Genomic DNA, 19565 nt, shown 5'->3' with positions numbered 1-19565 from the left:
TGCTCCAGCTGAACTTTTAAAGGAGACAGAACCTTCCGTGTAAACGTGGGTGCATTCGTTGTGTTTGTCATGCAGGAATGAAAGCACGGCTTGTTTGAGGGCGAAAGATGACATCTCCGTTTTCTTTTTGATACCGGGAATGACGGAAGAAGACGAACGCGTGAACAGTGGCATGAGCTCTCCTATTTTCTGTACCTCACAACGCGACCTTGAAACATAGAGTGAGTCAGAGAACTTGGCGATTGTAAACTGATTTAGCATGGTTCTCTAGTGCGCTGTAAACTTCTCGAACGGCAGCTTAAGATTTACTTAGTTAGCTAGTGTTCTAGTTAGTTTGCTTGTTTTTGACCTTCGCCAATAACCTTTGACCCTTCTAAGAGCACGGAGCCATGATGATGATCATCATGATGAATCCTCAATTAATGGCACAAATCCGCTATGGGTATAGGCCATGAATCGGGTAGTAATATGATTGAGAAATGAAATAAATTAGTTTATAAATAAATAAACAAATACAAAAAAAGGAAAATACATGAATAATCCAAGATGAGAAATAAGCTGGTAATAAAGTAGATAAAGTAGTCTTTAATAAGATAGTCAGATTTGCCTTGATAGGTGTAGTAACAAGAACTTATTACTGCAATACATAAAGAATATACTTAAACATGAGTAAGTTAAATTTTGAGTAATAATATAGTAATAATGATACTTTAACTGTGAATTTGAGTTTTCTTTTTCTTTTTGAATTTTCTAAACTTACAATTTATTGAAGGAGAAGTAAATCAATCGTGGAAACTACGAAATTACGAAACTACAGAGCCATCCTCATGAATCCACACGTTCATTCTTCTTCTTTCTCAAACGTCACAAAGAGATCGGCTCGGGTTGCAGTCACAAGACGCAGTCGCCAATCGTTCACGACAGACACCATCATCTGCATCGCCATCGCGAATGGCACGCACAACATGAAGCAGCAAGCTGTTATATCACCACCCGAGGATTCTTCACAGATGGAACGATGCAACACCCATCACGTATCTCACGAAGGTACAAGCAGTTTCGTGATTTCGATAGTTCGACAGATCAGTAGATGTACACTGTGTAGGCTAAACGTTTTAATGCAGCAATCCGTTTAGGTGATTCGGTCGTTTAACTGTGCCGGTACACGTCATCGAAGCAGCCGGTTGACGTGTTTCATCTAAGCTTTTCGAAAGTCTGTTGAATGTTCACCGACTCGCTCTCTCTCAGATTCAAGACGCGGTAGCATCGTAAGTTGAACGGTGTACTTGGAATCCAGTACACTGTGGAATCGACTACATTGTGTTCCGTCTCTTAATCATGTACGTTCGTTTATGCGAGTGCGTTAGCATTGAAATAGTTATAGATCGAATTTCCACCGGACAGTACGTGCCTCCGTTGCGGCTACGCAAATACGTTTGATCTGTTTTTTTGCAAAGCAGTAGGTGAGTCTGGTGCTGTTATCGGCAGTAGTGCTGTCTGCATAACCTCATTCAGCACAGTGGTAGTGACTCGGTCGTTTTAAATCAGCTTACAACGTGACAAAAAAAAAAAAAAAAGCCACTGTATGACCTCGACACTTCAGGCAGAAGGCTGTTCTGCGTAAGTAAAAGGCTTCCGTTTGAGTTTTGTGCCCTAGCCATATCGGCAAGGTGATCGATACTAATCAACGAAAATTATTGTTTCAGCGCAGCGATTGTAAGTACAGCATTAATAAAAAGGTGAACGCCCATTAATCGACTACTGTTTCAGCGCGTGATTGTAAGTACGGCATTAATGAAAATGTGAACGCCCATTAATCAGTAATAAATTGACATTTCAGATGTAGCCCTGGTGAGTAAAACTTCATTCAGACAACAAATTCAGTGCACGAGTGATACACCTGCAATGCTCCTAAGAAATATAACTTTAAGCGCACGCTGCCTATACAGTCTTGTGATGCGCGGGATCGACCGTTGTTCAAGTTGAAAGGTGGCTCGAACAAAACTTTTGTCCCAAGTGACACGTGTACAATTCGCAGTGATTTGCACATTGTCTTTGTGCACCCTTTGCACCAATCTTTGCTTTCGCCGTTCCGTGCACGTGGCATGCGCAAATCGGGTCTATAGACCTACCGGGAAAAAAAAAAAACGTGACATTCAATCGCTCGTGTTCGACGAGCCAAGGCCCAAACCACTCCAGGAAATCCGAACGACCACTTCCATTCCTGTTCACTCTCGCGCGCGTGTCCTGGTCCGTTCAAATTTCTTGCTAGCTTTTGCGCACGTCACTACCACCCATTTTTCGTCGGATGTTTTCCTCGGAGCAACGACTCTTATTTTTCTTCTTCTGCGTTGGACCTATACAACGGTGCGGTAAGTTTACAACATTTGCAATCTTCTTCAAAATTTTTTTTTCGTCTATTTAAATTTGTGTTCGGTCGAAGCATATTGTATATACGCAGCTTTCAAAAGCAGTACCAACACACACATATTCGAAGTTGTAGAAGTTAACTCTAGCGTAATCCGATGCAGTTGCTTAGTGGCCCCGGCGTTGTGATGCTAAGCACGAGGACGCGATATCAAATATTAAAAAAAAAAACTAAATTATGGGGTTTCAAGTGCCAAAACCACTCTCTGATTATGAGGCACGCCGTAGTGGACGACTACGGAAATTTCGACCACCTGGGGTTCTTCAACGTGCACTTAAATCTAAGTACGCGGGTGTTTTCGCATTTAGCACCCATCGAAATGCGGCCGCCGTGGCCGTGATTCGATCCCGCGACCTCGTGCTCAGCAGCCCAGCACCATAGTCACTGAGCAACCACGGCGGGTGAAATCAAATAACGGCGGCTGCCTTTCGATTGTGGAGCGAAATGCAAAAGCGACGTCTACGTGTATACCGTGCGTTGGACGCGCGTTAGAAAAAAAGAAAAAAAAAGAACCTAGGTGGCCAAAATCAATCCAGAGTTCCCCGGCATGCCTCATAATCAGATCGTGGTTTGAGCACGTAAAACCCCAGAATTAAAAAAAAAAACGAAAGGAAAACAAAAGAAAGCTCTACCGTATACGTCTTTCGCACGTAAAGCGATCACGCTTAGATATACATCGTGAAGGGTGGGAAAATGAGTTATTTGAGCGAAGCTTCCTTATATACCGAACCCTCCCTGGTCTTTCCTTATAGTGGCTATACTGACGCTGTCTCGCAGAATAGGCCCGTGCCTCCCTATACGTGTAGCATGGTCACCCAAGACCACATTTGCGCGAGAGCAAGTGCACGAGCAATTTTCATTAGGCCACAGACGCGAGAATGAAACGGATAAGAAAAACAAACAAAAACAAACAAACAATCTTACCCGCGTCTTCCGCGTCGTGTTCGTCTTGGCCGTACACTCTTAAGCAAGATTACACCCTTTTGCCACACAACGACAATCGTTATCTGTCTTGTCCGCATTTCCTCTCTTTAACGCGGCGAGCCCGGTACTTCCCACTAACGAACGGCATGCGCGTTATCAGCATGACATAGCATTCCCGACAGGAAGGTAACGAGCGCAGCGTTTTCAAAAAAGGAAATGCGGGCAAGACAGATGACCATTATCGTTGTGTGGCAGGTATACACTCCAAAGGGTGTAAACTGTTCTTACAGTGTATACAAGAGCGTACACCTCTCCTAACCGTTCTTGCTTGCTTCGACAAACCTTCGTCCTCGCGAAGTCGCTGCGTTGTCGCCTCGCAGCGTGCAATCGCGTGAAGTGCTGATTGCGTTTCGGCCGACATATGTACGGAAACGGCGCAGCGCGTAAACTTTGCACCACGTCACCGCTGTGACCGGTCCGCGATGCGCAGTCTTAAAACATTGCATGTCATTACACGTTCCGCAGATGACCATAAAGGCAATATTGCGCGCATCGCGCAAACCGCTTCGCGAAAGTTTCCTTTCCCAGAGTGCAAACACGTGCGTTGGACCTACATGATTTCTTGTGTGCAACTCGATAGCACAGTTTTGTCTCCGAAGTGGTGGACCGTGACGCCATGTACATCATCGCAACATCATGACGCAGCGCAAAAATTTGTTGATATCGCGTAGCAATATGTAAGGCTGGTATGATGGCGTTGCTCGTAAATAAATAAAAGCGATGAAAGCGTTCCTTTCTTGTTTCTTTTTTTTTCCTGGCCGCCCTCGCGTGTGGCAGCAGTAGCAATCACAGGAACGAAACCAGCCAGTATATCACGACGTCATGATGTTCATGACGTCATGGCGCATTCACATCCTAGGTACGGAAACCGAAGCTGATCCGTAAATTGTGAAAATTATTATTATGGTGAGGTTTGGACCTTGTATTGAAAATAAAAGGCAGGGGGAACGTGGTACACATAATGTCTATACTCCTTTATAATATAGGGATCGGCATATAGTTATCGGTGATGTTTAAAGGCGGCTACAGATCACCGGTGGCGGAATTAAAACTGCAGTTCACGAGGCGGTTACAAAGCAACGATAATCCACCGCGGTCACAAAACACGGTGCACTTTTCCCCTCTTCGCAGGGCTCGACAAAGGGTGCAATTCGTTGTCTTCGGACGTCGTCGCTTCATTACCACCAACGGCTCACCAAGCGCCTCTCGGACAACCGTTTTCCAAGACTCGCGCCTGTTGCTTTAAACATTGTCATCGTCATCACTGTCGTCACGATGAAATACGATATTAAGCAACAAAAAAAAAGTCTGTGACTGACAGAGATAGCTACGGATATACACCGAGCAACTATACGTAGCTTATAGATGCATCCAGGAAGACTCGGAAGCGAACAGCAGGGCCTGCGTAACGACACGTTGCGACGCTACGTTTAGCCAAAATAACAAATGAACGCTTATTGCAATGGCCGACTGTGATCCGCTGATGCGATAGCTAAAATGGGTCGTGGCGAAATAACACATTCCTTCCCCCTCAATTTCTTTTCGAGCGAAGCTTTTTGTTTAACCTTCGTTGCCCGACAAGGCACTAATCCTGGAAGCACTAATTGCATCTAGACTTCGCCCAGGGACCAAGAGCTCCCAATATATCGCGCCTCTCCCTGCAAGCACCTCGACTAACCATCATTCCCTCGACAAACGGCAAGCATCGTTACGCCGAAGTCTCGCACTGCGCGTCGATCCGCCTGATTGGAGAGTTTTAGATTAGGGGACGCAAGCGGCTTGTGTACGCAACTAGGGGCGACGGTACTGCGCATGCGCAATGCCGTCGCCCCTAGTTGCGTACACAAGCCGCTTGCGTCCCCTAATCTAAAGCTCTCTATTGAGAGTTTGCATTTCGGCGTGTAGCCTGTGAGCGGAGCGCATAAACGTAAACATGCAAATCAGACCAAAGATGTGACCCAGCTGTGCGGTGCATAAGCATAAACCGCGCATGAGATCGGACGTTGCGTGTCGGATGCTAATAAACGCGATTGTTGCGCGCATCGCGTTTAGTTGTACAGCACTGAATTAACCGCTTCGCTAAAGTTTCGCTTACGTAGATTCCAAAGTGCCGCAGAGGCGTCGTACCGTGCCAAATCATTTCCAGCGTAACGATGGCTGTCGATCCTATCGTCGCAACGTGTCTGTACTGACGTTCCCCGTCTAGCTATTCCGGTATTCCGACGAAGGTCTACGCTCGTTCGTCTGCACCACGACCTACTGTTCGTCTGCACCACGACCCTTATACAGTAGGTCGTGGTCTGCACGCTATGCTAACTCGCTTTGACGGTCCAACAAACCATAGAGCTAAAGCTTCTCGAGCTTTTACAACGCTTGTGTCGACCATAGAGTAGGCTCGCTTTAGGGAGCCTTTGGGAAGCTTGTGTATAGGTTCTCTAAAGCGAGCCTACGCAGTAACTCTAGCCTACAGATACTCTATCTTCTTGTGTGACATGGCGCTTTCGTCGTGCGCTGTCGATAAGAATGATCCCCATCACTTTTTTTTAGATTATTGATATATTTCCATAGCGTATAGACAATTTCCCCAATAAAGCAAAGCACTGACGCCAATGTATTATTCTTTTTTTTCTCTTTTATTATTCGCAGAGTTCGTAGAAGCGGATGAGACCGGGATACTGGGTAACGTATACATTTCTATAATACGATGATCGCCGGCATGCTAGTCGTTCAACTCAAGTGCTTGTTTTTTTTTTCTTGTTTTTTTTTTTTTACGTCGCAGTCTGCTGGCCACATTAGAAAGCTTTAACATTTCCCCTGTGTACGCATAACGATTTACGGAATACCATGGAGCAAGGAAATGCTCCATGCACGTAAATTTGAGCAACTCGTGTAAAAGAACACGATTCTACAAAAGGGAGTTATCACACGCTTCAGAAGTCCTATCGGGAGAGGACTGGATTTGCCGCTGCCCACTAATCTAACCAAGCCTTTGCAAACACTTCACTACAACAGGTGCGGTTGCTGCGCTGTACATACACCGCAGCTTTTTCGGTTGAATTCACAGCATGCGAGTTAAGCACGCCTATATATATGTTGTCGCTTACATCCGACGCATGTTCCTGCATTCTGAGCCGGCTCTGCCAGCGCCTCGGCGTCGAAGTAAAATTGTGGACGCAGACAAATCACCACCGTATTGTCGAATGCGACATCTCGTCAGATCTGATTGGCCGAGGGAGCTGCCACGGGCCTCTCCGATTGGCTCAATATGCCGCCACTTCGGAATTTGACGGTGCATACTGCGGAATTTGACGATGTCCATGAGTAGCTTCGCGTTCCGACTGTACACAGGTTCCGACAACCGGGCATGCTCTGTCACCGACGCCGGCTTGCGACGTCTGCGCCTTCTGCACCGACGCCCTGATCACATATCGCTGCTTAGGGGATCCGATGCGGAACTGCACTGCAGGCGATTTTTCTTGCCTTTGATGTCGACCATGCCGAGCCTCACGCCACCATTGGATTTCATAGCCGCCGCACGAGAACCGCTATTCATGTAACTTCCGCTTAACACTGTCGCCGCAAAATAAAAAGAAAAAAAAAGCGAATGAATGCCCTGACGTTACTCGCCTCTAAGCTTCCTCAGACCGGTGTCTCCTCCTTTCTACGCAAGGATCTAACTCACCTCCGGAACATGACGAAGGTCATGTTCCGAGTCACTCCGGGGTATACCTCAAAGCGAGCAACGAGGGGGAGGGGGTCGGGGGGTATTCACTAAGTGTCCACCTAGTGGGTATGTCCATTTCGTCTGCCGCTGATCGTTCTGAATGGCTGGGCTGGAGTATGCGTGAGAAGGAGACGGGTGAACCGGAGCCAATCAGCACTTCAGCGGCAGACGAAATGGACGCTTGCACAATATACCCCCTCTCTTCAACTTTTATATTATTGTTTTAAAAAAAAGCCTTCTGTATTCGCATATACACTAGCATATGTCTTGTTCTTTGTTCTCGTGTTTTGTTTTTTCTGTAAAAGATCAGTCGAGAATCGGCGCCTGTGCCGTATCTACTTCCTTCTGCCTTTATGTCAGTTGCGACGCTGCCTTGTGGTGGTATTATAAAGCCCATAAAGTTTTTTAGGAATTCCCGTATGGAGGTGACGCGACGAGTGCCACACATGCGTGCGTTGCATGCGCAGGAATGTGCGAGCATCCGCCAGTGACCCTATGCCGACAGTCGACTGCAAAAGAGCCGGTGATGTACGACCCGGACGGCGACATGTGCAACTACCACCGACCCGGTCGCAGCTGCCTCGCCGGTGACAACCGCTTTCGCGACATGGCGTCCTGCGAAGCCGCCTGCGGTAAGAAGACGTTTACTTCTGCGAACCAACGGTCAGCCACACAAAAAAGCTCCCGGACGGCAGGATCTATTGGAAAAAGTAGAATTTTTTGTTTTTTGTTTTCCGAGCAGCCTGCGACAGTATACATAGTATGCACGTGACGTCGCATCCGCTGCTGTCGTCTGCTTCCGCTACCTTCTGCCATCTTGGGACGCCCTATCAACAGGCGCGCGCATAGGCCACGATGGAAGAAGCCTATCTTCCACCGTGGCATAGGCCTATAGGTTCCCCAACATGGCGCCGCCGTAAACCGGAAGTCGCGGAGTATCCTTGAATGACGTGCGAGCGTACTATGTATACGAACCCAGTAAAACCGCCGCATCACGATGTTGTTCGCGCACATTAGGAGAGCCCGGAAATGCGTATACCACCAGCCTGCGTTTCGAACGTGTGGATATATTCAGCGTTTTTTTTTTCTCCGATCCTAAGGTCCGTGAACTTTTGTGGTCGACTGTACGTGCCGAGTTGCGCGATACTTTCCGAAGTAGTCACGTGAATGTCAATTGAGTTTTAATTTTTTTTTTTTTATGCGCCTAGGAGTCCAGAGCAAGTGTAGAGAACTGCTTTCGCGCGAAAACGGTCGAAGTATGGGAAAGTATATTGAAATTCGTGTCTTCAATACTATAGGGCCTATATAGTAATTCTTCTCACACCTACCGGCACCCAAGTTTCGGTGCGAAAGTTAAAGGTAAATTTGGACTATTTTTCCCGACAGTAACGAACCTTTTCCTGCTGATTGAATAAAAACAGGGTGTCCATCAGTCTAAATATGACTAGTGTTGCTCCTCCGTCATCAATTCGCCAGCCTATCTTATCTTGATCGAATTTTGCAGCAGCTTTCGTAGAAAACAAGATGAAGGATTTTCAATGAATTTAATTAGGACCATGACGAATCATTTATAAATAATATTAAAGTACCGTGATGCTTAACAACTTTAAAACAATCAAAACGCAGCCATCTGTAACGAGAGAGAGAGAGATGCAAATGAGAGAAAGGCAGGGAGGTTAACCAGAGTTAAAACCTCCGGTTTGCTATCCTGCACAGGGGACGGAAAAGGGGAAGTAAAGACGGAAAGAAAGCGTGACAAAAATAAAAGCGTGAAAAAAATATGAAAAGGGACGGAATGGGATCATTATAGTCTTTCTAATAGGCATTCGTATATTGTACATGCACTGCAAAAAACTTGTATACATATATTTTTTCTAAGCTTTTTTAGCATAAAGCATCGCCCACAGATTCCCGCAAAAATTTCTAGACGGAATTCTGGCATTGGTGTCTAAGGAAGCTCCAACATAGTATCCGCATGGCTCCAAGCATGGAGCTTCAGTCAGCATGTGAATCAAGGTTAGTGCACGATTTTGCCTAGGTTTCGTTCTTGTGGCTTCAAGCGGCTTTGTGACGTAGCACATTGATCGCCTCCAACAAAATATTGCGTTACAAACACGACAATTCGCAGTGATTGTGAATGTACGCAGTCTTTTTTACCATCTATTGATTTAGAAAAAAATTATGAATGCTTCAAAATTTGCGAACGTAAAGACAGATACATCGTATAGTAAACGAAGCCACAAGACCTCCGTAAAGGGACACTAAAGCAAAGCACTAAAACAGTTTAGAGGGGAACAAGTTGTTTTTGAAAACTCTGTTGTCGTTAATTTCAAAATATTAGGTTGATTATTAGAAGGGAAAATGAAGGTCGATATTTCAGTCTTTGAATTTCACGCTGAACGCTTAACGCCAGGCCCGGTACGCCACTGTGAAATCACGGATTCCAATTCTTTTTTTTTTTTCTTGCATTTTCATATTTAGGCCGCGCGTTGGCTCAGTAAACAGTTTTCGAAACTCGCCATGTTCAATCTTTCGCTCCTTTAGAAAACAGTGCAGCATGTCTTTAACCAATAAAGAATTAACTAGGCCCAAGGAGACACTGGCAGAATCCATGACGTCAGCTGCAGCAAGCTGGTACGAGAACTGCAAGGATACGTCGCCAGCCGTCTTTTTGCTATTGCGCTTTTATTGGCTTATCAAGCGTCTCATCGTGATAAGCTAGGTGTTCTCGATATTGTAAAGGGTAGTTTACTGACACAGAATAAATAATTAATTTTTTTCTCTTCAGTGTCCTTCCAAGCCACAGGCGCGAAGATCAGACAAACCCATCTGCGATATAACTATAGTGTACTAGATTCACTATAGTGCTAACAATCATTCTCATGGTCGCTGAACGATTGCAGCGCCAGAGCTCACTCTATAGTGCCGGACAGGAAAGACGCTGCACTTGTAAGTGAGTTTATAATTAACTCGGTTGCAAGTGAGCGTCTTTCCTACTGGCCTTTTCTTTTTTTTTTTCTCGCGCCACTTCTGCTCTCCCCTTTGAAAGATGTTGAACCAACGAGCCTAACAACTATTCCCTCTAGTAATTTTTGTAGGAAACTATGGCATCACCAGCCACCACCAAGATGGCTCCCTATGACAAAGATGAAGCTCTTGTAGACGATGTTAATTATCCTAGACCGGATGTTCAGGCACTGAAAAAATGCTGTTATAGGTGCCTATAGCAAGCACTTAGGCATGTAAGACACATATAGGTGCGAAATGCTTTTCTTTAGGTCTCTTGTATAAAGGCTCAATTAATAAAAACTTCCGCTGCACATCTGCAGATAAATTATGGTTTTCTAAAGAGCACGGCTCACTAAACACCTGGTTGGTTAAATTCACTTCATTTAGTCGATAAAGTGGAATGAGGCAAGTTGCACAGGGTACAAGATTTATGTGAAATTTATCGTGACTAGACAGAATGAGAAAATTTGCGAGGGCAGTGACAAACAGGCGCCACAACAATACTTCAATATTTCACGTTGCACCTTTTTTCACCGAATATTGGTTCGTATGCATAAAAAAAAAAGAAAGACCGCCGATGCACCCCGTACATGTCGCAAACCAGCGAAGCTGAAATGTGCGGCCCCGATGTTTATCGCTGAGTTAATTCCGACGGTTTATTAAACCGCTTCTTAATTATTGGTTACGTATTTTTGTTTCTTAATGAGGTTACGCACACGTTCGGCTTGGGTTTAACACAGAGTTTTTGCTTGAAATGAAGGCGTGCAATGAGCGGTTCATTGTGTTGATCAAGCGGCTTCATCAAAGTCTTGCTGAATTACGTTATGCATTTGTTTCGTAATGCGTTATCCATAGTGTTTATGACTCAGTTGTGCAGTGTAGTTACCAAGTGACACACGTACCGGTGCTGCACATTTCATTTAATTAAAGATGGGAACACATTTTTGAACCTACGGCAAAGTCGGAGACTGCTGTGCGCGTGCTCTGCTGCGAGAGAGAAACAACGTCACTATCGGCGTAGCCAATGACGCGCTACATCTTTACGGCGAGAGAGGAACGACGTCACTATCGGCGTAGCCAATAGCGCGCCGCAGCTTCCGGTTTGCGAGCGTTTCGCCTAAGCATATGCAGCTTCGTTGTAAATGCATTTCTTTAATTATGTCATCATGATATAGCCTTAACGCCATTACCTTCTGTGTCCTTCACCCTGCAATAATACGTAGATTTCTATGCCTACGCAACGAGAAATTAGTCCGCCCGTCACGTAAGAGGAATGCAATGGCTCATACCTCCGCAGTAGGGTTTCTGTGGTCGGACCACGAGCGTTTCGCTTAGGCACATACAGCGTCGCTGTAAAAAAAGGAAAGAGAACGCTCAACATCTACAGAGATTAGGGGCACGTATTTGTACTTCGGAACATTCGATGATCCAACGCCATCTGGCATTACAGAATTTTTGCCGGTTGGAAGCGTTCACAGCTCTTTCAGTACTAGAAGGCTGGGATTTTTTCCCGAAACAGATTAAAATATCGAGCTAACTGTATTAGCAACTGTTTCACTAGGGATAGCGGCGAAACTTTCCTGAAAGTCCAAAATGAGCCCAACCTTCAAAGTCATGCCCAAGCAATCAAGTTTCTCGATCATGCATACCGTGAAGATATATCATCGTGTAGTGCAGTTTGAACGCTTCTCACACTGAAGCTCTCGTCCGGTGCAAAGGTGTTACGCACTTTGCCTTTACACCGGCGAAGCATGTGGTAACAATCGGCTGCCTTCAGTCTAGTTCCTCAGCGGGTGATGACATAAACAAAACAAGGCCAGGCCAAAACACCGAAAAAGGCATTTTTAAGCTCTGAAAATCCAGTATAGGCACCAACATCAAGATAGGCACTTAGGAGCGCAATAAAAGTGCCACCAGAATGTTTCCAGACGGAGTTCATGCTCAATCTTAATTGGGCACGATGAGAACTTTTTGTATATACAGTTCAACTTCAATATAACGAACTTCAATATAACAAAGTTCTCGATATAACGAAGTATAACTTTTCGTAACCTCTTGTCCATACAACAATGTATTTGGAACCTCGATATGATTCAGTGTGTTTGTATACAAGTTCAGTATAACTAAATTTCACTGCCACCGCAAAGAAATGCAGAGACAATACATGGAAACTTCTGCGGTCGCAGATGGTCAAATGATTGAATTACAAGCGGCTGTTCGCAAACGCATCTCTCAAATGGCGCGCCGCGCGACAAGAACGACCGCCGAAGTGGAGCCGCATCATATTATATAAAATCGGGGGGTTAACCCCTTTCTTCACATTTATGTAAACTCCAAGTGCGATAAGATCCTATCGCGCACCGCGCGCTTTAGGCGCGAGCGAAAGTGTGCGAGGGTGAGACAAGAGAAGATGGTGGCTTTACGAGTGCCGCCTTCCCGCGAGAGCAAAGGGAAAGAGCGAGAGCTCGCGGTCACGCGATCAAGCGCGCGAGGGGTCGGGGAGGGGGCGGAACGGGGGGAGGGCGTAAGTAGGCGCATGCGCATTGCTGTAAACGCGACTGAGCACGTACGCAGCCGCGCACCCTGCTTTAGAGGTAGTCTGCCGCGTGTGCGAAGAGCGGGCGTGCCGAGATGGCGTGGCACCACGTAAGCTGTCTTACCGCGCGTTTAGCATTGGAGGTTGCGCAATCTAGGGTTTCGGTGACCCGTCGGAGCGAGAGGCAGACGAAGCATTCGCTGCCAGCGCTTTTCCTGATAGCGCCGTCCCAGTGCGGGCGGCGCTATCAGCCGCAGGGGGCGGAGTGCACGCAAAAGCGTGGCTGGCTTCGCTTAATTCGTACCGCCGAGAAGATATCGTCGACGTGCGTGGCATGAAACCGCATCATTCGTCGTCGACTCCCAAATTTATCAAAATGAACTGTTTTCTCATTCAAACATGTTTAGTGTTTTTTTCGATTGCCCTATAATTAAGAAAATTCCGCGGCCCCTTCCCGTGCAAGTTAAATCGATCGGCAACTGTACTTATTTGCATAAAAGGTCGAATTTCAATAGAACGAAATTTCGATATAACGAAGCGAATTGCCGATTTTACCGACTTCGTTATATCGAGGTTTAACTGTATATATTTTATTTAAAGATACCTTACAGGCTCCTAGAGACATTGTGCAAGGGGAAGAGTACAATCAAAGAGTATAGCATACAGTAATTAGAATACATGTGTGAATACATATAGAAAAAATACAGGGTAAGAGATGTGCTAACAGTGATATAGTATTACAATATGTACAATATGTTGTAAGTTTTTTTTTCTGTTGTACACCGAAAGCAGACACACTGCCGCCATACGAGAGCCTTCAGGCACATTCAAGCTGTATGTTGCAGCTTTTCACCTGGACAACCCCCAGCAAACTTGTTGGAAAATAACAACATTCTGTATTCTGTAAGGAAAAAAAAACGTATTTCCTTAAAGGTACAGTTTCTGCTAGTCACATTAGAATGGCTAAACTTTTGTCTTGCATAAACTTTGTATTCAAATACACTAAGATTCGTTATAAGCTTAGCTGAAAGCAAGGTTTAAGGGCTTTCAAGGTCTAGAAAATGGTAGTTTCGCACTCAAGGGACCTTTCAAGGAGGGCTGTGAACCCTGCGATTACTACAGGACGAAGACCTCTCCCATTGATCTCCTAATAAGCCTCTTCAAAGTAATGTGAACCTATAACAGCTATATTTTCAGTAAAAAGAAAATCTTGACCCTGTTTGCAGGTGGTCCGCGACGCAATCCCGCTTGCTCGGCACCTGTGCGTATGCATACCTGCATTCCGAGCGTCGAGACCGACAGCTCGGCACACTACCGCTTCGCAAATTATTGCCTCCCTGTGGACAGGGGTTACTGCCTCATTGGCCAGGGCTTCAGCTCCGAGCAAGAGTGCATAGATGTGTGCAAAGGTGAACGCTCCACTGATCACAAGTATTTTTCGGCTTCATCATGTGAACTTTCTTGAGTAGCTGGAGGTCACTTTATTTTTTTTTTTTTTTTGTAGCGACAGCTTTCATGAACTATGTCAGCTCGCGACATGTCCGTGTACATCCATCTATTCATAAGACACACCACAAAACTACTTTTCTTTTTACAGCGAAGCTGTTAAAGGGCAACTGCAACGAAAGTTTACGCTACATAAATTTGATATAAATGACTATGATATACCACTGAACCCATCTTGGAAATGCCGCACAGCTGGCAATTGTATAGATTTTTTAGCAGCCTTTAAACAGCACCTAATTGGACGATGCGTGCACCTGGTGGCGTCGCTGTAACTCAAATCTCAGCATCGATGGCAGGCTTCAGCTTTACGATGAGAAAGCTTGCTTATACAGCTTCACTGTCTTTGAAGTATGAGCTGCTCGGGTTGGCATACATCCGAGAAGGTTTTTCGAATAACCACATATAAGATATTAAACAATCTGGTCTGCTCAAGTGGATTACCTGAAGAGGCAGGAATTACTTGCACGACAAGTGGAATGCTCCACACATGGGAACGCCAATCCCCCTTCTCGCATCGGGTGACCAAGCAGTATGTGCCGTACGCACGCAAACCACCCCCCTTCGCCCTGCTCCTACTTCACGAGCACAGATGTCGCCTGCGAAATGCGCACCTCCTCTGCATGTATAGTCACCTTTGTTATCCAACACAAGCTGTGCATGCTCTGTGTGTCTGCACGTATGTACTATTCGTGACTGCAATAACCACATCGCCACGTGTGCAGACGAAGGCACCAATCCGGCCGAGTGTGGCAACAACAACTTGGCCGTGTGCAACCTGTCGGCACACCTATACCAGGTGGCGTTCTTCAGGGGACACTGTGAGCAGCGAGCACACATCTGCCCGGAATCTGTAGGGTTCACCAGCGTCAGCCACTGCACTCACATGTGCACAAGGTCAGAAAAATTTTGCATGTATCTCGCCCCGCATGCTCATGCAGTGTAAAGAAAACCTAGTTAAGAAGTAATCAGAACAGAAAAGGTACCCCGTTATAGGTGGCACTTCGTTAAAGCGGAGAGGCGCTAAAGAGCCGTGGTAAGGCGGGATGCGCACTCCAGCAGATATCGTCCCGCATGCTTGTACAGTGAAGAAAACCCCGTTATAACGAACTCCTCGTTATAACGAAGTCATCAGAACAGAAAAGGTACCTCATTATAGGTGGCATTTCGTTAAAGCTTACAGGTGCTAAAAAGCTGTGGTGAGGCGGGATGCGCACTCCAGCAGATATCGTCCCGCATGCTTGTACAGTAAAGAAAACCCCATTATAACGAACTCCTCGTTATAACGAAGTCATCAGGACAGAAAAGGTACCTCGTTATAGGTGGCATTTCGTTAAAGCTGAGAGGCGCTAAAAGCTGTGGTAAGGCGGGATGCGCACTCCAGCAGATATCGTCCCGCATGCTTGTACAGTAAAGAAAACCCCGTTATAACGAACTCCTCGGGACATGAAATGTACTACTTCGTTGTAAGCGGCATTTCGCTAGAGCTGAGTAGCTCTAAAGAGCCACATAAGGCAGGACACGCACTCCTAGAGTGAAGGAGCTCATAAGACATACATGCTGAAACATGTTTGCGCTCTTGTGGTGGGGAAATCACAGTGTAGAAATTCCGCTGACAGCCATGAGTAGCTGCTTCAATCGTCTACTGGTTATCCGTCACGTGATAGTTAGGCTCGAGGTGCTGCTGTCACATGGTGACTGTCACAGTGCTACTTGTCTCTTCCGGTTGATAAGAATTGCCATAGGCCACTGCTTGTGCTTTAGCATGCAGTACAGTGTGGATTTCCCATTTTTAACTTGACCTGACAAGAGTGTGCTGCCGCTGAACCTGCTTATCGCTATCGTGAACCACCGCGAGGGAAGCACATCGGTAATGTAAATTGCATAGTCAACGCCTGCATCACTGCCCTGTTGCCTTTTATTTGGCAACACACCCTGCTAGATTCTGTTTGTTTGTACAAGAAATGTATGAGAGCCTTGCAATCACTATATGCAAGCAGGCATGTCACGTGGCATTTTTTTTTTTTTTCGCGGGCATCTGCAGCAAGTGAAAAAGCACTAATACCTAGTAGATAGAGAGTTAGAAGCTGTTTAACCGGACATATTGAAAAGCGCTCTACAACTTTCTAATTGGAATTTTCTGTCTAGCTTCATTGCTTCCAAAGTTGGTTAATCAATCTTGACTAATTATGTAATTACGAATGCAAAAATTAGTGCGACTTCGTACAAAAGTCAGCAACGTGCATTTGGTGCCTCAGCATATTTTTAAACTCTGGCTAGAGTTAGCTGGAACGCCCTGTATGCTATGCTTCAGAGTTTACTACAATAGCTTTTGAACAAACCTGTTTCGGTTTAGTTTCCCTGGAAGTGTGTGCGTCATGACAGCGTGACACATGGAGTCACGTGGGAGCAGAATGTTGTGACATTATGGCTAGGGGTATGTGAATATTCTAAACTTTTCAATAACGAATCCAATAGTCGCTATTCAAAAACATGAATACAACAGAACCTTGTTGATATGTTCTTGTTAACCTTTCAATAAAGAATGCAATAGTTGCTATTCAAAAATACGAATACAACAGAACCTAGTCGATATGTTCCTGTTACGTACATTTTCCGTGCGCCAAAATTTGCGATCGAGAACAGAAAAAACTTACCCAATAGAGTTGCGCTCATTTTTTACCAGTTCATGCATTCCCGGAAAACAGATGCGGCCTTTACAAGAGTCATACCGTAATGTTAGGTTTGATAGCTGGACTATGAAAAATGTATTTTTTGTCCCTTAAATTCGAAGCTTGGTGAGTAACCCACACGGGATTCCTTTGTAGCTCATTTATATTTTTGTGTGAATTACGATTTTCTTTTCAAGTCAAAAGTTCTTGCACCGATGCAACCGAAAATTATTGAACCTCGTGGTATTACATGTACCGTCGCTACTTTCAATTGCAGTGCGCTGATCACGCTCCCAGTGCCTACCCCCGAAAGGCAGCGAAATGCTGCCTCTGTTGCATGAACTCGTGCCCATGCGTTGGTGTGACGTCAAGCGAAGAATGCCAGTACGACATGTCGTCTTCATAAATACCATTGTTTTTTTTTTCACACAGAACGCATCGGGCGTCTCTGCAGAAATCATTCGCACCTGAATACCAATTAGCATAGCAATTGTGCCCAATCCAAGAAAACACTTCTTCAGTAATCCCTAAAGTATTGCAAATTCAAGATCCTCGTGTTCCTAAGAATTTCCTGAAAACGTACCTGCAGGTATGCCATATGTTATGGCCAGCCACACAATAAAGGCAAAAGAATTTTATGGCAGCATCACAATGTGTCATTTTCATAACACACAAAGCTTTACTTCGATCCTGGCATCACCTTCATCATTCATAAACAGGCAGTATTTAACGCAAGAACTGTGCACTGAACCAATTTCTGTGAAGTCAGTTGGATGTAAAAAAACAATATAATTAGATTTCGTGCGAAGCACTGCATTGTCTTCAGACCACTTCTAAATTTTAAAAGTTATCCCATTTACAAGCTTACAGTCCTGCTCCAAATCTAAAAACTTGGTAAATTACGCCTGTTGGATCATATGAGCTGCCAAAGTTATTACCATTAATTCTGGCTCCTGCAGTCTCCTAATTCTATGAATTGAAGATTTCATCTAGCAGGGTGCAAAGAAGTGCTTTCCATATTTTACATGTAGTTGAACAGGGGCCCTATTAGAAGCTTTCCTTTTTTTTTTTCTAAAGAAAGTTTTACTTCTCAAACCCCAAGAATGCTGGTGTACGAAGATTTGGGTGCACATTAATGAGCCCAATGTTGTAAAGATTATAATCAGGAGCCCTCCACTGTGGCACCTGCGCAGCTTTGGGGTGCTGAACCCTCATAAACAATCAGCTGATCAACCAGTCCTCAGTGCTAAACCCTAACAATCAATCACTCAGTAATCAATGCTAAACCCTAACAACCTACCAACCAATCAATCCTCATTGCTATATCCAACAATCAATGAACCAATCAGTCCTATGCCCTAACAATTTACTGACAAATCTATGCTATGTTATGCTAAAGCCTAACAGTCAACCAGCTAATTGTACTCAGTGCTAAACCCTAACACTCAATCAATCAGTCAGTAATCAATGCTAAACCCTAACAACCTTTTCATTCCTCAGTGCTATGACCTAACAATCTACCAACAAATCGGCCATCAATGCTAAAGCCTAACAATCACCACCTAATAAGTCCTCAATGTTATACCCTAACAATCAATCAACCAATCAGTCCTCAATGCTATAACCTAAGCAATCAACCAACCAATCAGCCCTCAAATTTTTTAACAGTGAAAGGGCAACAGAGCGCTGGGACCTAAGTTCCCAGCTGAGCCGAAGCATTCCCTGCCAGACCTTCTGGCTACCGTCAGGCAAGTTTCCCAGCGTGCTTCTGAGCAAGAGTATGAGTGATGCATAGCAAGACAGTGACCAGCGCTCTGTTCTCCTCTTCTGTCCCTTCTGTCACCTCTGCTGTCCTTGCACTGTTATTCAAACTTTAAAGCATATTTCACCAACAAGCCCAATCCTGCACCCAGTCCTCAATGCTATATCCTAACAGCCAACCAATCATTGAACACAAATTATCATCCAGTGAGGTTTTATTAAAGCATCAAAGGTACTTAAACTGTGACCCTAGCATGCACATTGTTGTCAGTTTTTATAACCACAGACAACTACTTCACAACTGCTGAGTACTAACAAAAAGAGGTGGTACAAACAAGCATAGGGACGTCCATATGGAAGCAAACAGGACAACTGTACATGTAATGTGACAATCACAAGAGCTTATTTACAGAAGGTTCTTGCTATCCAGGGCCTTCACTATGAATTGTGTAGCTGAAGTTCTTCCTTGGCCTTCATCACTTGTTGCAGCTCGGTCGCCTTCTCACGTGCGCGCATGATGACTTGCTCTGGAATCTTCGCAAGTCTGGCAACATTGAGTCCATAACTTTTCTCAGCAGCACCAGGCTGTAGACTATACAAAAATGTCACTGCATCTAAAAAAAAAGAAAAAAAAAAGGACAAAGCTTGCACTGGAGCCAATACAGCTTGGCGATACTATGAGGTATTAAGGGGAAGCTTTAGCTCAGGCCGAACTCCGACGCGGCCTATTAAATACATGTAAAATGCAAAAACGTTTTTCTGAGATAACCCCTGGACCAATTTTAATGAAATATACTGCATTTGAAAGAGAAAGTTAAATTCTAGTGACTGTTGGAAGCGGAATTTCGATTTAGGGCTTGAATTTTGTTAAAATGATTTTCAAATATTCGACCGTTTAAGAAAAATAGAAGCCCGAAGTTTACAAATTCATAGCTCTGCATCACGAAC

General features: G+C 44.9%; 1 protein-coding gene across 1 annotated transcript; it reads left to right on the top strand.

Moving 5' to 3' along the window:
• Positions 1–1229: 1229 nt before the first annotated feature.
• LOC129385552 (uncharacterized) lies at positions 1230–19053 on the top strand. The gene is made up of 6 exons (XM_055072211.2): positions 1230–2372; positions 6059–6091; positions 7604–7768; positions 13908–14090; positions 14910–15081; positions 17134–19053. The coding sequence occupies exons 1-6, from the start codon at positions 2309–2311 to the stop codon at positions 17195–17197; spliced, it is 681 nt and encodes a 226-aa protein (XP_054928186.1). The 5' UTR covers positions 1230–2308; the 3' UTR covers positions 17198–19053.
• The last annotated feature ends 512 nt before the right edge of the window (positions 19054–19565 follow it).

Source organism: Dermacentor andersoni, chromosome 7 (genome assembly GCF_023375885.2).
Source record: "Dermacentor andersoni chromosome 7, qqDerAnde1_hic_scaffold, whole genome shotgun sequence".
NCBI classification, from domain to species: domain Eukaryota; kingdom Metazoa; phylum Arthropoda; class Arachnida; order Ixodida; family Ixodidae; genus Dermacentor; species Dermacentor andersoni.
This window is presented reverse-complemented; position numbering and strand designations above follow the sequence as displayed.